General features: G+C 41.7%; 1 protein-coding gene across 1 annotated transcript; it reads left to right on the top strand.

Annotated features, from left to right (window-relative positions):
* Positions 1–21,031: 21,031 nt before the first annotated feature.
* On the top strand, positions 21,032–22,189 carry LOC130956955 (uncharacterized). Its single transcript, XM_057883879.1, has one exon. It carries the CDS (start codon positions 21,032–21,034, stop codon positions 22,187–22,189), a length of 1,158 nt encoding a protein of 385 aa, XP_057739862.1.
* Positions 22,190–27,638: the final 5,449 nt, after the last annotated feature.

The following is a 27,638-nucleotide window of genomic DNA, read 5'->3' on the forward strand; positions in this document are numbered from 1 at the left end:
TCGTGGTATAAGCTAGATAGATGGCGGCATTCATGAGAATCCGGAAAGTCTAAACCTTGTCTGTGGTATTCCGAGTAGGATTCCGGGATTGAATGACTTTGACATGCTTCAAACTCCTGAGGGCTGGGCGTTAGTGACAGACGCAAAAAGATCAATGGATTCTATTCCAACCTGATTGAGAACCGACAGATGATTAGCCGTGCTGTGACAGAGCATAGGAACGTTTTCACTGAGAGGATGGGAAGTAGCCATTGACAACGGTGACACCCTACACAGAGCTTGCCATGGAAGGAGCCTTGCGTGTGTTGAAGGATTTTAAGGAAAAGTTGAAGTCAAAGGACAAAGCATCTCCAAAACTCCAACATATTCCACAGTCCTTTATAAACAAGTAACTCTATTGTTCAAGTAATCCAAACAATTTTGTTGACATCCTGACTAAGACAAATAAAATAAATATTGATTGCTTCAAGCCAATAATCTCCGTAGGATCGACCCTTACTCACGTAAGGTATTACTTGGACGACCCAGTGCACTTGCTGGTTAGTTGTGCGAATCACAAATTCGTGCACCACTATGACCAACTTAGCCTTCAGAGTCTCAAAGGCCTGCAAACACTCTGTGTCAAAGACAAATGGTGTATCAGCAGCTAGTAGGTTACTCAGAGGTTTTGCAATTTTTGAAAATCCTTTATAAACCTCCTGTAGAATCCTGCATGTCCCAGAAAACTTCTTATTGCCTTAACATTGGTGGGTGGTGGTAATTTTTCAATTACCTCTACCTTAGCTTGATCCACCTCTATTCCTTTGTTCAAAATTTTATGCCCAAGGACAATTCCTTCAGTCACCATAAAGTGATTTTTCCCAGTTTAAAACTAGGTTAGTCTCTTGGCACCTTTTTAGAACAAGTGCTAGATGATCAAGACAGGAGTTGAATGAGTCTCCAAATACTGAGAAGTCATCCATGAAGACTTCCAAAAATTTTTTCACCATATCAGAGAAGATAGAGAGCATGCATCTCTGAAAGGTTACTAGTGCATTGCACAGACCAAAAGGCATCCATCTGTAGGCAAATACTCCAGATGGACATGTGAATACTGTTTTCTCTTGATCCTGAGGATCTACTGCAATTTGGTTATAACCTGAATAGCCGTCCAAAAAGTAGTAATAGTTATGACCTGCTAGTCTTTCTAGCATCTGGTCTATGAATGGTAAAGGAAAATGATCCTTTCTGGTGGCTGTATCGAGCCTTCTATAGTCAATACACATACGCCACCCTGTAACTATTCTCGTAGGAACCAGTTCATTCCTTTCATTATGAACTACTGTCATGCCTCCCTTTTTGGGTATAACTTGGACAGGGCTCACCCAGGGGCTATCAGAAATAGGATAAATAATCCCAACCTCTAGTAATTTAGTGACCTCTTTTTGCACCACCTCCTTCATGGCTGGATTCAGCCGCCTTTGTGGTTGAACCACTGGCTTGGAATTATCCTCCAGTAGGATCTTGTGCATGCATATGGATGGGCTAATGCCCTTAAGATCACTAATGGACCAACCAAGAGCTGTCTTGTGTGTCCTTAGCACCTGAATTAGTGCTTTCTCTTCCTGTGGCTCCAAAGCAGAGCTTATGATTACAAGAAAAGTGTTACCTTCTCCCAGAAACGCATATTTCAGGGATGGTGGTAATGCTTTAAGCTCGGGTTTAGGAGGTTTCTCCTCTTCCTGAGGAGTTTTCAGAGGTTCTTTTATTTCCTCTGGTACTTCTAGATCAGGCTGAACATCTTTAAAGATGTCCTCTAGCTCTGATTCGAGACTCTCAGCCATACTGATCTCCTTTACCAGGGAGTCAATAATATCAACTCTCATGCAGTCCTTTAATGTGTCTGAATGCTTTATTGCTTCAACAACATTCAGCCTAAATTCATCCTCATTGACTCTCAGGGTCACTTCCCCTTTTTGGACGTCAATGAGAGTTTGTCCAGTTGCTAGGAAAGGTCTTCCTAGAATGAGGGTTGCACTCTTGTGCTCCTCCATTTCCAGCACTACAAAGTCAGTGGGAAAGACAAATGGCGCAACTGTGACAATCATGTCCTCAATTACGCCTGATGGATATTTAATGGAGCCATCAGCAAGTTGCAGACAAATCCAGGTTGGTTTGAGCCAAGCTTTCTGATAGTGGATGCAGGGATTAGGTTAATACTTGCCCCAAGATCACATAAAACTGTCTTGGTACAAGTACCCTCCAATGTGCATGGTATCATAAAGCTCCCAGGATCCTTAAGCTTCTCTGATAAGCTCTTTAAGATGACTGCACTGCATTCTTCAGTGAGAAAGACTTTTTCAGTTTCTCTCCAATCCTTCTTATGACTTAAGATTTCTTTCATGAACTTAGCATAAGAGAGTATTTGCTCAAATGCCTCTACAAATAGAATTTTGATTTCAAGAGTCCTGAGATAGTTTGCAAAGCGGGCAAATTGTTTAACCTATTCCGCTTGGCGGAATTTCTGAGGATAAGGGATTTTAGCTTTGTATTCTTCAACCTTGGTTGCTGTAGGTTTATTTCCTACAGAGGCAAGTTGAGAAGCCTTCTTGAGGGAGTTATTATCAACACTTGTAGGTGTTTGATCCCTCATTGGTGTTTGAATGCCAGGATGGGAGAAGGAATGGGCGTTTAACGCCAGATTCCTACCCTTTTCTAGTGTTTGAATGCCAAAACTGGACATGGGTTGGGCATTCAACACCAACTTTTCACCCTTTTCTGGCGTTTGAACACCAGAACTGCGCATCCACTGGGCGTTTAACGCCAGTTTTTCACCTTTTTCTGGCGTTTGAATGCCAGAATTATTCCTCTCTGGGCTCTTAATGTCCTTAGAAGGATTTTGGTTAGCAGTTTGCTCATCCTCTATCAATTGTTCTTTTCTTGGCTTTTTGCTGCTTTAAGTTGAGGTATTTAATGTTTTTCCACTTCTTAATTGAACTGTTTGGCACTCTTCTGTTATCTGTTTTGATAACTGCTGCTTTGTCTGATTCAATTGTGCTTCCATATCCTTATTAGCATTCTTGGTTTCTTGTAGCATCTCCTTAAATTCTGCTAACTATTTTGTTATAGAAGATAGCTGCTGATTGAGTTCAGTAACTTGTTCTTGAGGACTAAAGTCAGTGGATACTGCCTTAGCTTTATCTTTCATGGAGGACTCACTATTTAAGTATAGATGCTGATTTTTAGCAACTGTATCAATGAGCTCTTGAGCCTCTTCAATCATCTTTCTCATGTGTATATATCCACCAGCTGAGTGCTCTAGAGATAACTAAGCTTTTTCTGTTAGCCCATAGTAGAAGATGTCTAACTGCACCCATTCTGAAAACATTTCAGATGGGCATTTCCTTAGCATCTCTCTGTACCTTTCCCAAGCATCATAAAGAGATTCATTATCTCCTTGTCCGAAGCCTGGGATATCCAGCCTTAGCTGTGTCATCCTTTTTGGAGGTTGTTTTGAGGGTTACCTGAAACTGTGGGTTGATCTCAGTCGAGACCTTTTGTGCTGGTCAGTGCTGTTGTGTCCGACTTGGTGATGGTGCTGATCCTTCGTCCCCGGAGGGTGGGGGGTACCCACAAGGGACTCTGATGCTTAAGTTAGCAAGGGTCTTAAGCAGGTATTGAGTAGAATCAGAGTATGAGTTATACCTGGGTGCTCCAGTATATTTATAGTGATGAGGCATGACCTTTTTAGATAAGATAAGTTAGTTATCTTATCTTATCTTCTAGGTGAGGTCAGCTTATCTTTCATGGGAACCACCCTTCCCTCTGTAGGCTTGGGCTGCCTTAGGATTTGGGGTCGTGTTCCTCTATTTGGGCCCTTTATTGGGCTCTTCTGTGATTTGGCCGAGCTCTTTGAGAGGAAGTCGGTTTGTCCTGGCCTGAAGAGGTCGGTCGCTTTGTCTGTAGAACATCCCGGGTCGGACAGCTTGATCCAGGATATGAACAGTGTCCTTGCTTGAGCTCGGTCTTTACCTGGAGGTCGAGTCTTGGTCTTCGAGCCTGCTCGGGTAAAGCCAAACTCGAGCATTTTGTCGCTTTATCTTTGTAGAGCTCCTTTTTTAATGTGGAACGTTTCTGCTTCTTTAAGCGCGCGCTTTTGCATTAGCGCTCTAGCTTTGGAAACGTGCGAGGCTTTAACACCCTCATTAATGGGCTTTTAATGCTCCGCTTTCTCTGGGTCTCTTTATTTTTAAACTTCGCATTTAAAAAATGGTTTCTCTTCTTCGTAACCTTCTTTCTCTCTTTTCTGTTTTCTCTGTGATTTTCTCATTTCCTTCTGTGACGTTTGCTTGGCGATCGTTTGATGTTGTTCTTGGAGTGCGATTTTGGTTTCCTTCTTTCTTCACCTTCTTCAGCGCTTCCTCTTTTCCTCAGGTTAGTTCTTTTCCCTACTTCTTTACTTGCTTTGGAATGTGATTCTTCAATAAAGTTTTGATTTTGCCTGCATCCATGTTGGAAAGCTTGAATCTTTTCATATTGCTATGCTTGACTGCCACTGTGATGTACGTGTTCTGGTCCTCTTTTTGCCCTTCTGTTTAGTATCTCTAGGGTTTTGCATGTTGCCGCTGCTTGAAAAAGGTTGCTCCTTTAGTGGTTTTAGGTTCTGTTGGTAGTTTCTCTTTTGATGAAGACGATGTTTTCTTGATGATTTCTGCTTCGGTTGTTGTTTCTGGTTTGAAAGGGAAGGATTGTTGCTAGGGTGTGAATCTTGTAAATCTTCTTGGGTTCTTGTATTGTGGTTGCCCCCAAATGGTGCCCCAGGATTTTTAGTTTAAGTACTGGGGACTCCTTTTGTTGCTTGTAATGCACTGGATTGTGTAGTCGAGTTGTTTTGCTACTGTCCGAGATGTGTTTTAGTAATCCGATATTCTTTTCTTTATTGTAAGACTAGTTGGTCTTATGGCTTCTCGCAAGAATATTGTTGAGATGCCTTCCCAAGTCCCTGAGGGCATGGCCGATTGGGTGGATTCCATAGTTCTTCTATGTCTTTCAGTGGTGGATTCTGACTTCTGTAGAGAGCTGCGAAAACACCATAGGGTTTGTGGTAGCGGTGCCCAGGAAGGGAATTACGAGCTGGTAGCGCCTGATTTCAATGAGAGAGTTTGTTTTCCTGCTTCTGTTGAGGGGGAGCATCCCTATTTTTATGCTTATGAATACTTCTTTAGTCTGTTGGACATTACTTTTCCTTTTTCCACTTTTGAGACCGACTTGTTGTGGTCTTGTAACATTGCTCCATCCCAGCTTCATCCCAATTCGTGGGGTTTTATAAAAATTTTTCAGCTGCTTTGTCAAGAGTTAGGCATCAAGCATTCTCTAACTCTTTTCCTCTATTTATTTGTTTCCGCCATGCCTGGAGCCTCTTCAAAAAAGAAAGCTTCTTGGGTTTCCTTTAGATCTGCTCAAGGGCACAAAGTCTTTGCCATGTATGATGAGTCCTTTAAGGACTTTAAAAACTATTTCTTTAAAGTTCGAGCTGTTGAGGGGGTTTGCCCCTTTTTTCTTGATGAAAATGATGAACCTACTTTTCCTCTTGAGTGGCAAAAGAATGTCATGGTGTCTCGGTATACTTGGGAGATGTTGGACGGGGTCGAACAGGCCTTTGTGAGTGTATTGGAGGATATTTGGGGGGAGCCTCCGCATCTGGATACTAAGAAATTTTTGGGGGACCCCTCTTTGGTCCGAAAAGTGTTGGGTATTGACTGACGTGTTATTTTATTCTATTTTACCCCTGTGATCTATGACTTTTGTTTGTTGATTCAGTCTTTTCTGTTTTTCAGAAATGTCGAAAAACAACGACTCCATGAAGGCTTTCAAAAAAGCCAGGAAGGCAGCCGCTGCACAAAACATCTCAGTCAAGGCGGCTGGGGAGGGGTCTTCTCAAACAATCATGAAACTGCTTCTGCCGAGTTCCCCCGGGCCGAGGAGGGTGATCCCTACTCCTCGGGTTCGCCTGGCAGATCCTCCACAAACTTCTACTGCTGCTTCTGGTGCTCCTTCCTCGAAAAAGTAAAAAACATCTGAGCCCTTTAACCTGGATGCCCCAGATTTTGATGCTGTCGAGTTTGTTGACCAGCAAATTGCCCCTTACGGTGCGCTTTCCATGGATGATGTGTCCCTTCTTCAGCACCTAGATTTCATCACCAGAAATAGTGTGAAGATGGCACATATGGGTGCAGCTATTTTCTGAACTGCTCAGGATATCCTGATTCATGCTACGAAATCCTTCATGGAAGAGGCTAAATTGGAGTTTGATCGGATCAAGGGTTTGAAGGAGGAGTTGGAGGTGAAGTTGGCGAAGGTAGAAAAGGAATTGGAGGGTGAGAAGGCTAGCTCTATCGTCTTGGCGGCTTCCTTGAAGTTGGCTGAGGACATGGCATTGAAGCACAAGGATAGCTGTGTCTCAACTTATAGGGAGTTGGTGCATCTTCGAGATGACTTGGAAACTGCTCGGGTTGATTATGCCAAGCTCCAGGGTCACTTTGTAGGTAGCGTGACTGCCGCCTATGAGAACCTGAGGGAGCAGGTCCGGATTATTGCCCCTGATGCCGATTTGACCCTCTTTAGTCTTGATAATGTAGTAAAAGATGGCAAGATTGTCCCGGATGATCCTGATGATGACGTTGAGCCTCTCCCTGTGCCTTCTCTTAAAGCTTCTGCTATGCCAGTCACTTCAGCCCCCTCGACCGTAGTTGAGTCAGATCCTGATTGTCAGATCTTGAGTCGAGGCGACGGGACAATGGATGCAGTGCCTCTCCAGACTCGTCCTCCTTCACCTCATGTTGATGCCGCTAATGAGGGACTTCCGACTTCTCTTTAATTATCCTTGGTATATTTTGGCGTAGCCCGGCCTGTGGGCTTTTGAACTTTTTATTTTGTAAAGCATGCTTCTGACTTTGGTACTTCTTTAGTTGCTTTGCTTAGCAACTTTATTTTTGTTAAACAAAATAGTCTCCGAACTCTTGGGCTTGACTCTGATGGCTTCTTGAGTGCATTCATTATTGCGACTTGTGTTTGGGTTGGACCTTTTTTTGCTTTATGTTTGTAGCCTGACTTCTGTTAAGGCTGAATCCACCTTGTATGTTGGTCTTCTTTCTTTGTCCCGAAGTTATCTTTAACAATCCATTTCGGTTGGACCCTTTGTGAGGTCTCTATTAGGATTTGCTTTTTAAGGTTTTTGGGTGGCCATTTTTATCATGTCGAGCTCTTTACGAGTTATTTCTTGGACCTTGTTCAATTCTCTTTCAGGGATTACTTTATAACTCTTTGTTGTTTGTGCCGACTTTGTCATGTCGGGTTCTTCTGAGTTATTTCTGTAGCTTTATCTTTCCGAGCCGACTTTGTCACGTCGGGCCCTGTCGAGTTACTTGATAATCCTCTTTTTTGGACCTTGTTTTAGGTCTCTTTCAGGGATTATCTTTTGTAACTTTATCTTTTTGGGCCGACTTTGTCACATTGGGCCCCGTCGAGTTACTTGATAATCCTCTTTTTTGGACCTTGTTTTAGGTCTCTTTCAGGGATTATCTTTTGTAACTTTATCTTTCTGGGCCGACTTTGTCACGTCGGGCCCTGTCGAATTACTTGATAATCCTCTTTTTTGGACCTTGTTTTAGGTCTCTTTCAGGTATTATTTTTTGTAACTTTATCTTTCTGGGCTGACTTTGTCACGTCGGGCCCTGTCGAGTTACTTGATAATCTTTTTTGGACCTTGTTTTAGATCTCTTTCAGGGATTATCTTTTGTAACTTTTTGTAGGAGTCCGACTTTGCCATGTCGGGCTCTTCGAAGTTATAGTAATCTTCTTTTATTGGGCTGACCAGACCTCTTTCCAGGGCTTTACTTATAACTTGGGTTGTTGTGGCTGGTCTGACTTTTTGTGCTGGCCAGTCTTTAAGTTATTTTATAGCAATCCATTTTATTAGGTCCTTGTCAGGTCCCTTCTATGGATCACTTTCTATAACTTCTTGCAATATTCTGTTTTCAACTTTGCCAATTTTGTAGAATTTGGGTTTTTAGCCCTCGTTTTTATCGTGATCGCACAGTGAATTCGATTTCACTTTTTTTTGTCGATCTGTAGATTTACAATCGGGCGATGAATGTTTTTAGAATAATACGACTTGAGCGTTTGTAGAGAATCTAAACAAATTTTATTAAAAGAAAATGCAAATATACATGAGGAGTTAATTTCCTAAGTCGGGTGATTTGTAGGTCTTAGCGGGGCACCTCGTTAAAAAACCTTTTTTCAGAAAAAAGAGTGTGCCTTGTCCAAGATCTTTTATCATCCCTAGCTATAGTACCTTCTTAGGTTGCAGGCGTGCCATGATCTAAGAAGCTCTCGCCCGTCGAGTTCGGAAAGCCTGTAGTAACCCTTTCCCAGTACTTCTATGACTCGGAAGGGTCCTTTCCAATTTGCTGCCAGCTTTCCTTCTCCAGGTCGAGTTGTTCCTATATCGTTTCGGATTAGGATGAGGTCATTTTCAGCAAAGGCCCACTGTATTACCTTTCGGTTGTATCTGGAGGCCATTCGTCGTTTCAACGCCTCTTCCCTTATCCGAGCTTTTTCTCGGATTTCTGGAAGTAAGTCGAGCTCTTCCCTTTGAAGTTGGGAATTGGCTTTTTCGCTATAATGGATTACATTGGGTGATCCTTCTTCGACCTCCACTGGGATCATTTCCTCCATTCCGTAAGCTAATCGGAAAGGTGACTCTTTTGTCGTGGAATGTGCAGTCGTTCGATATGCCCATAGGACTTGTGGGAGCTCTTCAGCCCAGGCTCCCTTTGCCTCCTGTAATCTCCATTTTAACCCTACTAATATAACTTAGTTAGCAGCTTCAGCTTGCCCATTGGCTTGGGGGTGCTCAACAGAGGTGAATTGTTGTTTTATATTCAGGTCGGTCGCTAGTTTTCAGAAGCCTGCGTCTGTGAACTGGGTACCATTGTCTGTAGTGATGGAGTATGGAACTCCGAACCTTGTGACAGCTTCTTTTTGTAGAGTTGGCCAATAGAATCCTACCCGAAGTACTTTTTTGGCGAGTGCTTGTGTTCCGAGGTAATTGCCACAAATGCCACTGTGTACTTTTTCTAGGATATCCTTAGTGTTGGAAGTCGGCACGCATTTTAGCAATGGTGTTGAAATCCCTCTTTTGTATAAAGTATTATTTATGATGGTATAGTATTGTGCTTCCCGTTTTAACCTCTTTTCCTCTTTCTCATCTGTAGGGAGGGCTTCTGTTGTGAGGTAATTAATTATGGGGGTCATCCATCCCTGATCGCGACCTGTTATGGCTAGGACCTTTTCTTTTTCTGAGATTGATAGATTCTGTAGAATTTCTTGGATACGGCTTCTATTGTTGCCTCCTGGTTTGGTGCTGGCTAGTTTTGAGAGTGCATCGGCCCGGGCATTCTGTTCTCGGGGTATGTGTCGAATCTCGTACTCTCTGAGTTATCCGAGTTGTTCCCTGGTTTTGTCCAAGTACTTTTTCATAGTGGGATCTTTGGCTTGGTAGCTGCCTGTTATTTGTGAAGTGATTACCTGTGAGTCGCTGAAGATGATAAGTTTTTGAGCTCCAACCTTCCTAGCCAGCTTCAAACCAGCAAGTAGTGCCTTGGTGCATGAAATTGTGATCCATGCTCTTTGTACTTGTATGAAATTTAATAATTGGCTCTATTTGAATTCACAACTCCGTTCAACTAACCAGCAAGTGTACTGGGTCGTCCAAGTAATAAACTTTACGTGAGTAAGGGTCGATCCCACAGAGATTGTTGGTATGAAGCAAGCTATAGTCACCTTGTAAATCTTAGTTAGGCAGATTTAATGGTTATGGGTTTCGAAAATTAATAATAAATAGAAAATAAAAAGGGATAGAAATACTTATGTAAATCAATAGTGGGAATTTCAGATAGGCGTATGGAGATGCTGTGCTCCTCTTGAAACTCTACTTCACTACTCACTCTTCCAGTCCTTCTTACTCCTTTCCATGGCAAGCTGTATGTAGGGCATCACCATCATCAGTGGCTACTTTCAATCCTTTCAAGAAAATGGTCCTATGCGCTGTCACTGCACGGCTAATCGTCTGGAGGCATCACCCTTGTTGATAGCTACATCCCATCCTCTCAGTGAAAATGGTCCAAATACTCTGTCACAGCATGGCTAATCATCTGTCGATTCTCAATCAGGTTGGAGTAGAATCCCTTGATTCTTTTGCGTTTGTCATCACGCCCAGCCTTCAGGAGTTTGAAGTTCATCACAGTCATTCAATACCGGAATCCTACTCGGAATACCACAGACAAGGTTAGACTTTCCGGATTCCTGGGATCCTACTCGGAATACCACAGACAAGGTTAGACTTTCCGGATCCCCATGAATGCTGCCATCTATCTAGCTTATACCACGAAGATTCTGTTGGGGAATCTAAGAGATATGCACCCGGCCTAAGGCAGAACGGAAGTGGTTGTCAGTCACACGCGTTCATAGGTGAGAATGATGATGAGTGTCACGGATCATCACATTCATCAAAGTGTTGTGCAACGTATATCTTGGAATAAGAATAAGAGAGAATTGAATAGAAAGTAATAGTAATTGTATTGAAACTTGAGGTACAGCAGAGCTCCACACCCTTAATCTATGGTGTGTAGAAACTCCACCGTTGAAAATACATAAGTGAAAGGTTCAGGCATGGCCGAATGGCCAGCCCCCAAAACGTGCTCAATGGCCTCCTAAGATGAAGAATAAAACAAAACTGAGACCAAAGATGAAACGTGGTCAAAAGACGTCTAATACAATAGTTAAATGTCCTATATATACTAGACTAGCTACTAGGGTTTACATGAGTAAGTAATTGATGCATAAATCCACTTCCGGGGCCCACTTGGTGTATGCTTGGGCTGAGCTTGATCTATCCACGAGCTGAGGCTTCTCTTGGAGTTGAACTCCAAGTTATAACGTGTTTTGGGCGTTCAACTCCGGATCATGACGTGTTTCTGGCGTTTAACTCCAGACAGCAGCATGTACTTGGCGTTCAACGCCAATTTACGTCGTCAATTTCCGAATAAAGTATAGACTATTATATATTGCTGGAAAGCTCTAGATGTCTACTTTCCAACGCCGTTAAAAGCGCGCCATTTGGAGTTCTGCAGCTCCAGAAAATCCATTTCGAGTGCAGGGAGGTCAGATTCCAACAGCATCAGCAGTCCTTTTGTCAGCCTTTTTCAGAGTTTTGCTCAAGTCCCTCAATTTCAGCCAGAAATTACCTGAAATCATAGAAAAACACACAAACTCATAGTAAAGTCCAGAAATGTGAATTTAACATAAAAACTAATGAAAACATCCCTAAAAGTAGCTTGAACTTACTAAAAACTACCTAAAAACAATGCCAAAAAGCGTATAAATTATCCGCTCATCATGCCTCATATTTCACTTGATTGTTTGAGGCAGGGAACCCGAATTTGAGGGAGAGTTCGATCTGGGTCCTCTGGTCGCTTTCAATTATTACGCTTGCGCCACTTCCCATTTTATTTGAGGAGCCGTCCATGTATAGATTCCATTCTGCGGGGATTTCCGGTGTGTCCGTAAATTCCGCAATGAATTCGGCCAGAAATTGAGATTTGATGGCCGTCCAAGCTTCGTATTGAAGGTCGAATTCAGACAACTCGACAGCCCATTGCAAGATTCTGCCTGCCAAGTATGTTTTCTGTAAGATTCCTTTTATGGGCTGGTTGGTCCGAATTTTAATAGTGTGAGACTGAAAATATGGGTGAAGTCATCGAGATATTATGAGAGCGTAAGCGAACTTTTCTATTTTCTGGTAGTTCTGCTCGGACCCTTGTAACGCTTTGCTGATAAAGTATATGGGTTGTTGCCCACTGTTGTCTTCTCGGACCAGTGCTGGCTATTGCCCGATTTCCCACTGCGAGGTACAAGATGAGTGGTTCTCTTTCCCGTGGCCGACTTAATATAGGTGGCCGTCCCAGAAATTTTTTGAAGTCTTGGAAGGCTTGCTCGCATTCAGCTGTCCATTCAAACTCCTTTCCCTTCCTTAGAGTGGCGTAGAAGGGAGAGATCTTATTGCTGATCCCGCCAGGAATCTGAACAAAGCTGCCAACCACCCGTTGAGTTGTTGTACCTCTTTGATACAAGTCGGGCTTTTCTTGTCGAGTACGGCCCTGCACTTGTCTGGGTTTGCCTCGATTCCTCTCTGTGTGATCATAAAACCCAAGAATTTACCAGCTTCTACTGCGAAGGTACATTTCGTGGGATTTAGTTGCATGCCGTGTCGTCTTATGGTGTTGAATACTTGTGTCAGGTCGGATAATAACATCTCTTCGTTTGGCATCTTCACTAGCATGTCGTCTACATAGACCTCCTTGATCTTTCCGATGTGATCCGAAAAACTTTGTTCATTAATCTTTGGTAAGTGGCTCCCACATTTTTGAGACCGAAGGGCATAACAATGTAGCAGTAATTTGCCTTTGGGGTTAAGAAAGAGGTTTTTTCTTGGTCGGGTGGGTACATTGGGATTTGGTTATATCCCGAGTATGCGTCCATAAAGGAGAGGTATTTGTATCCGGAGGAGGCATCTACCAGTGCGTCGATGTTTGGGAGCGGATAAGGATCTTTCGGGCAAGCTTTATTGAGATCGGTATAGTCGGTGCACGTTCTCCACTTCCCATTTGACTTTTTTACCAAAATGACATTAGCAAGCCATAGCGGGTATTTGACTTCTCTTATGAAGCCTGCCTCCAATAGAGCTCGTACCTGTTCTTCCACTGCTTGAGAGCGTTTTGGTCCTAGCTTTCTGTGCCTTTGTTGTACCGGCCGAGATCCTGGGTAGACTGCTAGCTTGTGGCACATTAGTTTGGGATCTATGCCTGGCATGTCTGCGGCCTTCCACGCAAAGAGATCGGCGTTGTCGCGTAGGAACTGTATGAGTGATTCTTTTATGTCCCCTTTTAGGAGTGTGCCGATGTTGGTTGTTTGGTTCGGGGTGTTCCCGATCTGGATTTTCTCTATTTCTTCTTCAGGTTGTGGGCGGAGCTCCTCCCGCCTCCGAACTCCACCGAGCTCGATTGTGTGGAATTCTTCTCCTCTGCCTCTGAGGTTTAGACTTTCGTTGTAACAGCGGCGCGCCATCTTCTGATCTGCCTTTACTGTGACTATTCCTTCTGCGGTTGGGAACTTCATGCATAGATGCGGAGTCGAGACTATTGCGCCGAGTTGATTTAACGTTGTCCGACCTATTAGGACATTGTAGGCTGAGCTTACGTCGACGACGATGTAATCTATTTTGAATGTTCTTGACTGACTTCTCTTTCCAAAAGTTGTGTGGAGCGAGATGTATCCCATTGATTGAACCGGGGTATCTCCTAACCCGAACAGGCTGTCCAGATATGCTCTGAGTTCTTTTTCTTCCATGCCGAGTTTGCCGAAAGCGATTTTGAATAAGATATCGGCAAAGCTCCCCTGGTCTATCAATGTGCAATGAAGATTTACGTTTGCCAGTATAATAGTGATGACCATGGGATCGTCATGCCCTGACGCGACACCGGATGCGTCTTCCTTGGTAAAAGTGATCGCCGGGATGTCGGGTGCTTCCTTCTTTTCTGCGACGTGGTATACGTCTTTGAGATGTCTTTTGCGGGATGATTTGGAGATTCCTCCCCCGGTGAATCTGCCATGTATCATGTCGACTTGTCTTTCTGGCGTCCGGGATGATCACGCAGTTGGTCTGACATCTTCTGCTCTTTTTTCCGCTCGTTCTTGCACCTCGTTTAGAGACGTAGGGTACTTCTTTGATATAGATTGGCTAAAAGGCCCTTCTTGCAGGCCATTAATGAGGCCCATGATAGCGGCTTCCATTGGCAGGTTTTGTATATCCAGGCATGTCTTGTTGAATCTCTCCATGTAGTTGCGCAGGGTTTCCCTTTCTCCTTGTTTGATTCCCAATAAGCTCGACACATGTTTAGCTTTGTCCTTTTGGATGGAGAATCTGGCCAGGAATTTCTTGGCCATGTCGTTGAAACTCGAGATGGATCTAGGAGGGAGGTTGTCGAACCATCTAATTGCTATTATTGTTAAAGTAGTTGGAAAGGCTTTGCAACGAACTGCATCCGAGGCGTCGGTGAAATACATTCTGCTCCTGAAGTTGCTGAGATAATGGCTGGGATTCATAGTGCCGTCGTACAAGGTCATGTCTGGAAGTTTAAAGTCTTTTGGGATTCTTGTCTTCATGATCTCCTTGGTGAATGGATCTTGCTCCTTGCGGGTGCTATCTTCGAGAGTGGATTGACTGGCTTTAGTCTTGACATCGGCTTCAAGTTTTAGGAGTTTGTTCTCCAATTTCCGGCGTCGTCTTATTTCTCTTTGCAGGTCCTTCTCAGCTTCTCGTTGACGTAGAGCTTCTTCCTCAAGTTGTTTTAACCGATCTTGAAACGCACCCAGGGCTCCCTCGTTTGGGGAGTTCTTTTTGTTGATTTGGGGAGTATCTTTTAGTGTAGTGTCCGCATTTTTGTGCGGCGTTCTATCCTCTAGATATGAGTCATGGTTGTTGTCATGGTCGTCCGCCATGGTGCTGAGATGACTTCCAGGTTCCCCGGCAACGGCGCCAATGTTCCGAGGGTTACCTGAAATTGTGGGTCGATCTCAGTCGAGACCTTTTGTGCTGGTCGGTGCTGTTGTGTCTGACTTGGTGATGGTGCTGATCCTTCATCCCTGGAGGGTGGGGGGTACCTGCAAGGGACTCCGATGCTTAAGTTAGCAAGGGTCTTAAGCAGGTATTGAGTAGAATCAGAGTATGAGTTATACCTGGGTGCTCCAGTGTATTTATAGTGATGAGGCGTGACCTTTTTAGATAAGATAAGTGATGCATGAAATTGTGATCACTACAACTTCGCACAACTAACCTGCAAGTGCACTGGGTCGTCCAAGTAATAAACCTTACGCGAGTAAGGGTCGATCCCACGGAGATTGTTGGTATGAAGCAAGCTATGGTCACCTTGTAAATCTCAGTCAGGCAGACTCAAATGGGTATAGATGTTGAATGAATAAAACATAAAGATAAAGATAGAGATACTTATGTATATCATTGGTGAGAGCTTCAGATAAGCGTATGAAGATGCCTTCCCTTCCGTCTCTCTGCTTTCCTACTGTCTTCATCCAATCCTTCTTACTCCTTTCCATGGCAAGCTTATGCAAGGGTTTCACCGTTGTCAGTGGCTACCTCCCATCCTCTCAGTGAAAATGTTCCTATGCTCTGTCACAGCATATGGCTAATCATCTGTCAGTTCTCGGTCAGGCCGGAATAGAATCCATTGATTCTTTTGCGTCTGTCACTAATGCCCCGCCTGCTAGGAGTTTGAAGCACGTCACAGTCATTCAATCATTGAATCCTACTCAGAATACCACAGACAAGGTTAGACCTTCCGGATTCTCTTGAATGCCGCCATCAGTTCTCGCCTATACCACGAAGATTCCGGTTAAAGAATCCAAGAGATAAACACTAGAGCCTTGGTTGCTTGTAGAACAAAAGTGGTTGTCAGTCACTTTGTTCATAGGTGAGAATGATGATGAGTGTCACGGATCATCACATTCATCAAGTTGAAGAACAAGTGATATCTTGGACAAAGAACAAGCGGAATTGAATAGAAGAACAATAGTAATTGCATTAATACTCGAGGTACAGCAGAGCTCCACACCTTAATCTATGGTGTGTAGAAACTCCACCGTTGAAAATACATACGAACAAGGTCTAGGCATGGCCGAATGGCCAGCCTCCCAAATGATCTAAGAACTAGATGTCCAAAGATGATCAAAGGATCTAAAATAATCCAAAGATGAAAATACAATAGTAAAAGGTCCTATATATAGAGAACTAGTAGCCTAGGGTGTACAGAGATGAGTAAATGACATAAAAATCCACTTCCGGGCCCACTTGGTGTGTGCTTGGGCTGAGCAATGAAGCATTTTGGTGTAGAGACTCTTCTTGGAGTTAAACGCCAGCTTTTATGCCAGTTTGGGCGTTTAACTCCCATTTTGGTGCCAGTTCCGGCTTTAACGCTGGGAATTCTGAGGGTGACTTTGAACGCCGGTTTGGGCCATCAAATCTTGGGCACAGTATGGACTATCATATATTGCTGGAAAGCCCAGGATGTCTACTTTCCAACGCCGTTGAGAGCACGCCAATTGGGATTCTGTAGCTCCAGAAAATCCACTTCGAGTGCAGGGAGGTCAGAATCCAACAGCATCTGCAGTCCTTTTCAGTCTCTGAATCAGATTTTTGCTCAGATCCCTCAATTTCAGCCAGAAAATACCTGAAATCATAGAAAAACACACAAACTCATAGTAAAGTCCAGAAAAGTGAATTTTAACTAAAAACTAATAAAAATATACTAAGAACTCAACTAAAACTACAAAAAAATACTAAAAACAATGCCAAAAAGGGTACAAATTATCCGCTCATCAATAAGTTAGTTATCTTATCTTATCTTCTAGGTGAGGTTAGCTTATCTTTCATGGGAACCACCCTTCCCTCTGTAGGCTTGGGCTGCCTTAGGATTTGGGGTCGTGTTCCTCTATTTGGGCCCTTTATTGGGCTTTCCTGTGATTTGGCCGAGCTCTTTGAGAGGAGGTCGATTTGTCCTGACCTGAAAAGGTCGGTCGCTTTATCTGTAGAACATCCCGGGTCGGACAGCTTGATCCAGGGTATGAACAGAGGTAAATATTGATTCATGAATTTTTCTGACAGTTGTTTCCATGTCTTTATGCTTGCTGTGGGTTGGTTATTTAAACACCTCTTAGCTTGATCTTTCACAGCAAATAGAAATAGTAATAGTTTATGGACATCCTGATCTATTTCCTTATCACGTACTGTGTCAGCAATTTGTAAGAATTGAGCCAGAAACTCAGTAGGTTCTTCCTGTAGAAGACCATAATACTGGCAATTTTGCTGCACCATAATAATGAGCTGAGGATTTAGCTCAATATTACTAGCTTAAATGGGGGTATACAGATACTACCCCCATATGAAGTAGTAGTGGGATTAGCATATGACCCCAGAGTCCTTCTGGACTGTTCATTTCCACTTAGGTCCATGATGGAGTAAGGGGGATGATGTGGATAAAAATTTTATTTTATATTTATTTATTTATCTATATATTTTTTTTGAAAAAATAAAATAAAAAAATACTAAAATAAAAAAAGATTTGAAAAAATTTTTTTATGAGGATTTTTGAAAAAGTGAAGGGAAAGAAAGTGGTTAGGAAGTTTTTGAAAAAGATATGATTTTAAAAATCTTAAAAAGATATGATTTGAAAAATTTTGACTAAGTCAACCCAAGGCATTCAAAAATTATGAGCAATTAAAGGAAAAGATTTTTTTATTTTTGAATTTTATTATGAAAGAGAAAAACATACAAAAGACACTAGACTTAAAATTTTTAGATCTAATGCTCCTCGTTTTCGAAAATTTTGGAGGGAAAATAACAAAGAACACCAAACTTAAAAATTTTAAGATCAAAACACAAAGAAGACTCGAGAACACTTTGAAGACTCACAAGAACAACAAGAACAAAAAGAAAGAACACCAAACTTAAAATTTTTAGAAAACCAAAATAAAATTTTCGAAAACTAAAGAAAAATTAACAAAAGAACACCAAACTTAAAATTTGACACAAGATTTATTCAAAGAAAAATTATTTTTGAAAAGAAGATACCAAAAACATAAGCCAACGTTCTAACCAACTGAGTTATGAAAGAAAAAATATTTTCTTGAAAAATCTTTTTGAACTTTTCTAAAATCAGAAGAAAAACAGGGAAAGATACAAAACAAGAAAACTAAAGATCAAACAAAAAATAAACAAGAACAACTTGAAGATCAAGAAAGAACAATGGGCACAAATTCAAAAATATGAAGAACAAATAAGGACATGCAATTGACATCAAACTTAAAACATGAAACTAGACTCAAGTAAAAATAGAAAATTAACTAGGAAAAATAAGATTTTTGAAAATTTTTGAAAAGAAAATAAAGAGACTCTAAACTAACAAAAGACAATTTTTTCCTAATCTAAGCAACAGAATAAACCGTCAGTTGTTCAAACTCGAACAATCCCCGGCAACGGCGCCAAAAACTTGGTGTGCAAAATTTACAATCACAATTTTGCAATTTCGCACAACTAACCAGCAAGTGCACTCGGTCGTCCAAGTAATACCTTACGTGAGTAAGGGTCAATTCCACAGAGATTGCCGGCTTGAAGCAAGTTATGGTTATCCTATTATTCTTAGTCAGGATATCAATAGTGGTTCTTAGTTTTAATTGCAAAAAGTAAAAGAGCATGAATTAAATGATACTTGTTATGAAGTAATGGAGAACAGGTTGAGGTTTTGAAGATTCTCTGTCTTCTGAATTTCTGCTTTCTGACTGTCTTCTTCTTCACGCACGCAGGTCTCCTTCCATGGCAAGCTGTATGTTGGTGGATCACCGTTGTCAATGGCTACCAGCCGTCCTTTCAATGAAAAGGGTCAATGTACATGGCTAATCATCTGTTTGTTCACACTAATATTGGAATAGGATCCATTGATCCTTTTGCACACTGTCACTATGCCCAGCATTCATGAGTTTGAAGCTCATCATAGTCATCCCTTCCTAGATCCTACTCGGAATACCACAGACAAGGTTTAGACTTTTCGGATCTCAGGAATGCTGCCAATTGATTCTAGCTTATACCACGAAGACTCTGATCTCACAGATTTGAATGCTCTGTTGTTAGGAGAGGCAGTCAAACTCGTGAACCAGGAACCCAAGAGATATACATTCAATCTAAGGTAGAACGGAAGTGGTTGTCAGGCACGCGTTTATAGGTTGAGAATGGTGATGAGTGTCACAGATTATCACATTCATCATGTTGAAGTGTGAATGAATATCTTAGAATAGAAACAAGCGTGAATGAATAGGAAACAGAAATAATTGCATTAATTCATCGAGACACAGCAGAGCTCCTCACCCCCCAACCATGGGGTTTAGAGACTCATGCCGTAGAAGATACAAATTCAGATGTAAAAATGTCATGAGATACTGAATGAATCTCTAAAAGTAGTTTTTATACTCAACTAGTAACCTAGGTTTATATAAAACGAGTAAGCTAAGATAGATAGTGCAGAAATCCACTTCCGGGGCCCACTTGGTGTGTGTTTTGGCTGAGCAATGAAGCTTTCATGTGCATAGGCTATTCATGGCATTTAACTCCAGTTTTTGTGCCAGTTTGGGCGCTTAACTCCAGCTTTTATGCCAGTTCTGGCATTTAACGCCAGAATAGGGTAGAAAGTTGGCGTTAAACACCAATTTGCGTCATCAAACTCGGGCAAAGTATGGACAATTATATATTGCTAGAAAGCCCAAGATGTCCACTTTTTAACGCAATTGAGAGTGCGCCAATTGGGATTTTTTAGCTCCAAAAAATCCATTTCGAGTGCAAGGAGGTCAGAATCCAACAGCATCTACAGTCCTTTTTCAGCTTCTGAATCAGATTTTTGCTCAGGTCCCTAAATTTCAGCCAGAAAATACTTGAAATCACAGAAAAATACACAAACTCATAGTAAAGTCTAAAAATTTGATTTTTGCATAAAAACTAATAAAAATATAATAAAAAGTGAATAAAACATACTAAAAACTATGTAAAAACAATGCCAAAAAGCGTATAAATTATCTGCTCATTAGACAGCTTACTCAATTGTTAGGCGTCATGGTGCAGATGAGACTACTATTTTGCTATCTGCCTTTTCCATTTTCTCTTGAGGGAAAGGTAAGGGAGTGATTCTACGCTCAACCTGAAGCAGTTGTTACGAACTGGGATTTGCTCAGAAGGGAATTCTTGGAAAAATACTTTCCAGCTGAAGTTACAGATGGACTGAGGAAAAAAATTTCCTGCATTATTCAAGGTGAAGTAGAGACTCTTTATAAGTATTGGAAACGCTTTAGGAATCTCCTAGACTCATGTCCCCACTACAAGATTGACCGGTTGGTGTTGATTAGCTATTTCACACAAGGCATAAAGCCTCAAGAAAAGACTACATTAGATGCTGCGAGTAATGGTTCTTTGAAGAAGTACAAGACGGCGAAAGAAGCGTGGCAAGTGATCACCGATCTAGCTGAGTCTACCCGGAATGCCAGGCATAGGAACAACCATCCCAAGGCTATTGCGGAGGTTTCCTCTGGTAGTGAGAATGCTGCTCTCACACAGACTCTTGGAGAGATGACCAACATACTGAAGCAGTTACAATTGAATCAACAACAACCTCAGCCTCCCCCACAACAATAGTGTCAACAGTTGGTTTTTTAGAGAGTGTGTGGAATATGTGCCTGCTATATTCATTACACTGATGAATGTCCGCAGCTCCAACAAGAAGACAACACCTTGGCAGCTACCCATAATTTCTATGACCGCTCGAATCAAGGATACTATCAACAAGGCGGCAATTATAACCAAGGTGGGAACTACAATCAAGGTTGGCAAGACAACTCCAACCAAGGATGGAGAGACAATTCCAACCAAGGGTGGAGAGGTAACTCCAACCAAGGGTGGAGAGACAACTACAACCAAGGAGGCAGAAACAATGGTGAAAATCAGAGGTGGAACAACAACAGCAATCAGCAGAACCAGTATCAACAGAACCAAATTCAGCCTTACCGAGCATCTCACCAAAGGCAAGCCCAGGCACCCCAAAACAACCAACAGTAAGCCCCTCAAATTACTTACCCCCCATTCTCTTCCAATGACGAGTTGCTTCACTCTATTGCGCAAGGACAAAAGACCATGGAGAACACACTTAACTCTACCATAAACGGTCTAAAATCTACTTTACAAGCTCTCGTCTCCCTGATAGAATCACTGACTACCCTTAACAATCAACCTGCAAGCTCTAGTGCACTTTCTTCTCAGCCTTTACCCAACCCCAAAGGAGAAATCAATGCCGTTACTTTGAGGTTCGGAACCACACTATAAGAGATGAGTCATGAGAAGCCAAGCTTAAAAGCAGACATCCCAGTTGAACACATTATTGAGGTAGAGGATGTTGAAAAAGAGGATGAAGTACAAGACATGGTTGAAGAAGAAGCGGCCCAACCAAGGAATGGAGCACCAAAGGAAGCTAAAGTTATAAGAGAAGCCGTTCCCATTCTTTTTCCACACCTTGCTAGGAAACCCAGAAAGCAGATGGAGCTAGACCCCAAGATGGTGGAGATCTTCAAAAAGGTTGAGGTAACTATTCTCCTTTTTGATGATATTCACCAGGTACCTAAGTATGCTAAGTTTCTAAAAGATTTATGCATAAATAAAGATAAAATACATGATTTAGAAACTATTCCTCTAGGTAGCTCTATTTATGCTTTAATTGGTGTCATACCAGAAAAATGTGGGGATCCAGGTCCATGCATGGTTACTTGTACTATTGAGGGTGTACAATTTTTTGACTGCATGTGTGATTTAGGTGCATGTGTGAGTATTATGCCATTATCTATATATGATGCTTTGAGGCTCCCTCCCTTAAAATGGTCGGCATCATGTTTTGTTTTAGCAGATAAAATCCTAATCTCGGTGGTTGGAATTGCTGAGGACGTGCTGGTGAGCATTAAGGGGCTAACATTCCTTATTGACTTCTACATTTTAGATATGCCCCCTAATGACTCAGGAAGACCATCATCCATCCTGCTTGGAAGGCCATTTCTGAAGACTTCAAGGTTCAAATTGGATGCCTTCTCGGGAACTTACTCTTTTGAGATAGATGGCAGAGCAGTGAGTTTCAACCTGGATGAAGCAATGAAGCACCCACCGGAAGATCACTCCATCTTGCAGTGCGACATTATTGATGAGACCATGGCTGAAGTCCACCAGGAAGAAGTAGAAGGGATGAACATGGAGCAAGGTGCAAGTGTGGGGAAACCCTCTGAGCTTCCTGAAAATACCTTGCCACCACCAATGGTCCCAGATGATCAAGTGCCTAGCCATGAGCAGCACATGGAGTTGAAGCCCCTTCCACTCCACCTCAAGTATGCTTACCTTGAGGATAATCAGAAGCTCCCAGTTATCATTGCAAGGGATCTCATATCCCAACAGGAGGAGCAGTTGCTTAGTATGCTAAGAAAGCACAAGAAAGCTATTGGGTAGAGTTTGGCGGATATAGTAGGCATCAGTCCTAAAGTCTGTGAGCACCATATATTTTTAGAAAAGGGAGCAAGGCCTGTTCGTCAACCCCAAAGGCGACTAAACCCCACTATTCTAGAGGTTATCAAGAAGGAAGTGACCAGACTGCTTGGAGGGTGTGCATTGATTATAGGCATCACAACCAGGCTACTCGCAAGGATCACTACCCACTGCCTTTCGTCGATCAGATGCTTGATCGCCTGCCAGGTTTCTACCGGTGATTTATCAAGGACTTCAATAAGGTAGCACTACCCTTATCCCGACTGCTGCAGAAGGATGTTGAGTTCGAGCTGAGTGCGGACTGCATGGAAGCATTTGATAAGCTAAAGATCGCCTTGACCCAAGCCCCTATTGTGAGAGGGCCCGATTGGAGTCAACCATTTGAGATAATGTGTGACGCCTCTAATTATGCATTAGGAGCGGCGCTGGCTCAGCGCGAAGGTAAAGACCCTTTTATAATTGCCTATGCTTCTAAGACCTTAGACGCTGCTCAGTCCAATTATACTACCACTGAAAAAGAGCTTCTGGCTATTGTTTTTGCTTTGGATAAATTCCGAGCCTACTTACTTGGTACTAAGGTGGTAGGATACTCAGACCATGCAGCTCTAAAATATTTATTAGCTAAAAAATAGTCCAAACCAAGGTTAATACGTTGGATATTGTTGCTGCCAGAATTTGATTTAGATATCAAAGATAGGATTGGTTCCTAAAATTTAGTGGCAGACCACTTAAGTCGCCTAGAGCACATTAAGAATGACTCGAATCCTATCAATGATGCTTTTCCATTAGATAGCTTGCATGCAATATTTGAAACAGTCCCTTGGTACGCACCCATAGCTAATTATTTGGTCAGTCGTACCTTCCCTCCAAATTTTACTAAGCATCAAAGGGATAATCTTAAAAGCGAGTCCAAATATTATATATAGGATGACCCATATTTATGGAGATGTGGTGCTGACCAAGTAATTAGACGGTGTGTGCCATAATCAGAATTCCAATCCATTTTAGAGGCCTGCCACTCTTCTGAGAGTGGTGGACATATTTGCCCTCAAAGAACAACTAGAAAAATTTTAGACTGTGGATTCTGGTGGCCCACATTATTTAAGGATGCAATTACTTTCTGTGAATCTTGCTCCCCATGCCAGAGGTTTGGGAATATATCCAAGAGAGATGAGATGCCCCAACAACTTATGTTGTTCTGTGAAATTTTTTATGTTTGGGGCATTGACTTCATGGGTCCATTTCCAAACTCTAATGGTTTCGTATACGTACTGTTAGTTGTTGATTATGTTTCGAAATGGGTGGAAGCGATTCCTACTGGTACCGATGATGCTAACACTATTTTTTCCTTTGTTCGAAATAATCTTATCTGTCGCTTTGGATAACCACGAGCAATCGTTAGTGATCAAGGCACTCACTTATGTAACAGGAGATTAACAGGTCTACTGAAGAAACATAGGATTGTTCACAAGGTGGCGATGGCTTACCATCCCCAGACCAATGAGCAGGCCGATGTGTCAAACAGAGAGATAAAGCGTATCCTGGAGAAAGTCATCAAGCCTCATAGAAAAGACTAGAGCACCAGGCTTGCAGATGCACTTTGGGCATATCGGACAGCGTACAAGACACCAGTCAGAATGAGTCCCTTCCGCCTAGTTTATGGAAAGGCTTGTCACCTCCCAGTGGAGGTGGAGCACAAGGCTTTCTGGGCAGTAAGGGAATGCAACATGGGATTTGAAAAAGCCAATGCTGAAAGGAAGCTGCAACTAGCAGAATTGGAGAACCTTCACCTAGAAGCCTATGAGAACTCCAGGCTATACAAAGAGAGGGTGAGGGCTGTGCATGATAAGAATATCAGGCGACGAGAGTTCAGACCTGGGGAGTTAGTTCTCCTTTACAACTCCAGGTTGAGACTCATGCCAGGCAAGCTTAGATAAAGATGGGAAGGCCCCTACAGGGTGGAAAAGGCTGAGCCATATGGCGTCTTCCACCTGAGTCATCCTTCAAGCTCCTCCTTACCCACAAGGATTGTGGCTTGAAGCAAGCTATGGTTATCTTGCAGGTCTTAGTTAGGCAGAATCAGAAGGTTGTTGGATTGAGGCTTAATTGAATTAAAGGAATAAAGGGATTATAATGATAATCTTAAAACCTAAATGAATATGAATAGGGGTAGGAATATAGTTAAAGATTGGAGTTGCTTTGTCTTTCTAAATTAACTCTGGTATTACTGTTCTTCTTTGCTTCTGAGTGATTTCTTCAATGGCAGGCTGTATGTGATCAACGCCATGGGCCGTGGTCATTGATCTCCTCTGCTACAGATTGATCAGAGAATGCTGCTTCTTTGGGTTCTAGTCTATACCACAGAGACCTTAATTTCCCCAGAAATTGACTAAATTGGTGTCTCAAGAAGTCCCCAACGAAGTCGTGGATTAGCCGTCTGAAAGATGTATAAACATAGTTGGCGGTTCATGCTTTCCAGTCACGTATTCACACGAACCCAAGTAGACGCGGGTGTTTGTCAGGCACGTTCATCTTAGTATGATAAATAGAGCTGATTGTCACTGATCATCCTATTTACCATGTTGAAGAACGAATATACATTTCAGAATTAGTCAAACATGGATCGAAGAGAAATAGTAATACTTTTATTAATTCATATGACTTAGCAAGGCTCTTACCCTCAACCTAGGAGGTTTAGAAACTCATACTGAAAGGAAAATACAATGTGAAACTCGAATATGGTGTGTAAAGTATAGGTGATGTCTGAAAATCATGTAAAATAATACTTAAATACTAAACAGATGACTAGTAAGGGTAAAACAATCTATTTAGTACTAGCATCCACTTTTAGGGCCCACTTAGTGAGTGTTTGGGCTGAGATTTGATGAGATCCACGTGCTAGGAGACCTTTAGGGCATTGAACACTGGCTAGGGCTCCTATCTGGGCGTTTGGACGTTGGTCTTTGCTCTTTGGGCGCTGGACGCCTGGAACGGGGTAGGAGGTTGGCGTTGGACGCCAGTTTTGGGCCTTCAAATCCGAAGAAACGTATGGACTATTATACATTGCCAGAAAGCTCTGGAAGTCAGATTTTCATAGCCATTGAGAATTTGCCATTTGGACTTCTGTAACTCCATAAAATCTCTTCTGAGTGCAAGGAGGTCAGATCCGGATAGCATCTGCAGTGCTTTCTCTGCCTCTAAATCAGACTTTTGCTTGAGCTCCTCAATTTCAGCCAGAAAATACCTGAAATTGCATAAAAACACACAAATTCAAAGTAGAATCCAAAAATGTGAATTTAACACTAAAACCTATAAAAACTTATAACTAAAACATACTAAAAATTATATGAAAATGATGCCAAAATGTGTATTAAATATCCGCTCATCACAACACCAAACTTAAACTATTGCTTGTCCCCAAGCAACTAAAAATAAAGTAGGATAAAAAGAAAATTAAGATACAATAATTTTCAAAGTTTTCAATGAAGCTCAGTTTCAATTAGATAAGCGAGACTTAGTAGCTTTTTTGCTTCTGAATAGTCTTGGCATCTCACTATCCATTGAAACTCAGAGATGTTGGCATCCTTAGGAACATAGAATCTAGATAATATTATTGACTCTCCTAGTTAAGTTCTTTTTTATTCTTGAACACATCTTTTTAGAGTATTGGTCGTGGCCCTAAGCACTTTGTTTTCTAGTATTACCACCGAATACATAAATGCCACAGTCACTTTAACAGGGTGAACCTTTTCAAATTGTCATTCAGCTTTGCTAGAAACCCCAGATTGAGGTGTCCAGAGATCTTAAACACACTCTTTTTGCTTTGGATCATGACTTTAACCGCTCAGTCTCAAGCTTTTCACTTGACACCTTCAGGCCACAAGCACATGGTTAGGGACAACTTGGTTAAGCCGCTTAGGCCAGAATTTTATTCCTTTGGGCCCTCCTATCCACTGATGCTCAAAGCCTTGGATCCTTTTTACCCTTGTCTTTTGGTTTAAAGGGCTATTGGCTTTTTCAATCTACCCTCCTTTTCCTACATTTTTGGCCAGTAATGGATTTTTCTCTTTTATATTTTTTTTTCCATTTTTCTTTCTTTTTCACATGCATATGTAATTTTTTTCTTTTACAACATGCTTTTTCTTTTTCTTTTTGCTACTTTTTCTTACTTCAAGAATCAATTTTTGGATTTTTCAGATTACCAATAATACTTTTCCTTTTTCATCATTCATTCAAGGGCCAACATTCATAAATTTCAACTTCAAATATGCACTGTTTATTCATATATTCAGAAAATAAAAGCAATGCCACCACATCAACAAAATTAAACTATTCTTATTATAAACTTGAAAATCATGCATCTCTCAATTCTTTTTAAATAATTTTTTTTAAGCAAGGTGAGAGATATGTGGAACATTTTACAACTTTAAGACATCAATGCAAATGATCATGCAAGTAGAACAAGAGAACAGATAGCATAACAGAAAACAGAAAAATAATAGAAGGGAAAGGAAGTAAAAGAGAACGAATCTGTAAGAACCGGGGTTTTTCACGTAAAATCGTTTTAATAAAATAATAATTTTAGTGCCCAGAATAGATTCAAAATTTAGAAGTTTTAATTTGAAAGTATAAAGGTGAAATTTGGTTTCAGTGAATATTTCTGAGTCAGAAAATGTATTTTCTACAAAAGACCGAGAACCGGCAACCGAACTGGTCGAACCAATTTAAGCCTATCCGGTAATGTGTTTTGAGAAAAAAATAAGATTTTGAAAATTGATTTATTATTTTAAAAGGACAAAAATAATTTAGAATTGAAAATTGGGCACTAATCTTAAAGATTTTGGCCTAAAGTGAGACAAATGTACCAAAAATGCTAATGGGATAGACCGGGCCCAAGGCCCAACATATAAATGCTCATTTAATGAGCATTTCAGCTCATTTGATGCAAAATGAGAGAGAGAGGGGTGCAGCTTAAGAAGAGAGGAGAGGTGAGGGTGGGTTACTATTTACCTCCACCTTTCGGGAGCCATAACTTGAGCTACGGACCTCCGATTGACGAGCTATTTGCGGCCACGTGAAGCTCTTAACGAGCTCTTCCTTTCTATTTAGATTTTGTTCATAAGATCACTAAACTCGTGCTCCAGTTTCTTGCCCTAGATTCTGTGCATTTTTGGGTTTGGTTTTTAAGTGAGTTTTGTGGTTTTGATTGTTTAGGTGATCTCTAGTAGCGGATAATTGTTGAAAATTGTCCCAATCCTCTTTGGACAAGGTAAAGTTTCTCATAAACCCTTGTGATGTTGTATGTTGTGATTTCTGTTCATACCCTGACCGAGTTCTCCAAACTCGGGAAGTTCACAGAAGGTCCGACCTCGTCCCAAAGGCCCACGCCTGAGGTCGGACCTCGGACAAATAA

The sequence above is a fragment of the Arachis stenosperma genome, chromosome 10 (assembly GCF_014773155.1).
Source record: "Arachis stenosperma cultivar V10309 chromosome 10, arast.V10309.gnm1.PFL2, whole genome shotgun sequence".
Classification (NCBI taxonomy): Eukaryota; Viridiplantae; Streptophyta; class Magnoliopsida; order Fabales; family Fabaceae; genus Arachis; species Arachis stenosperma.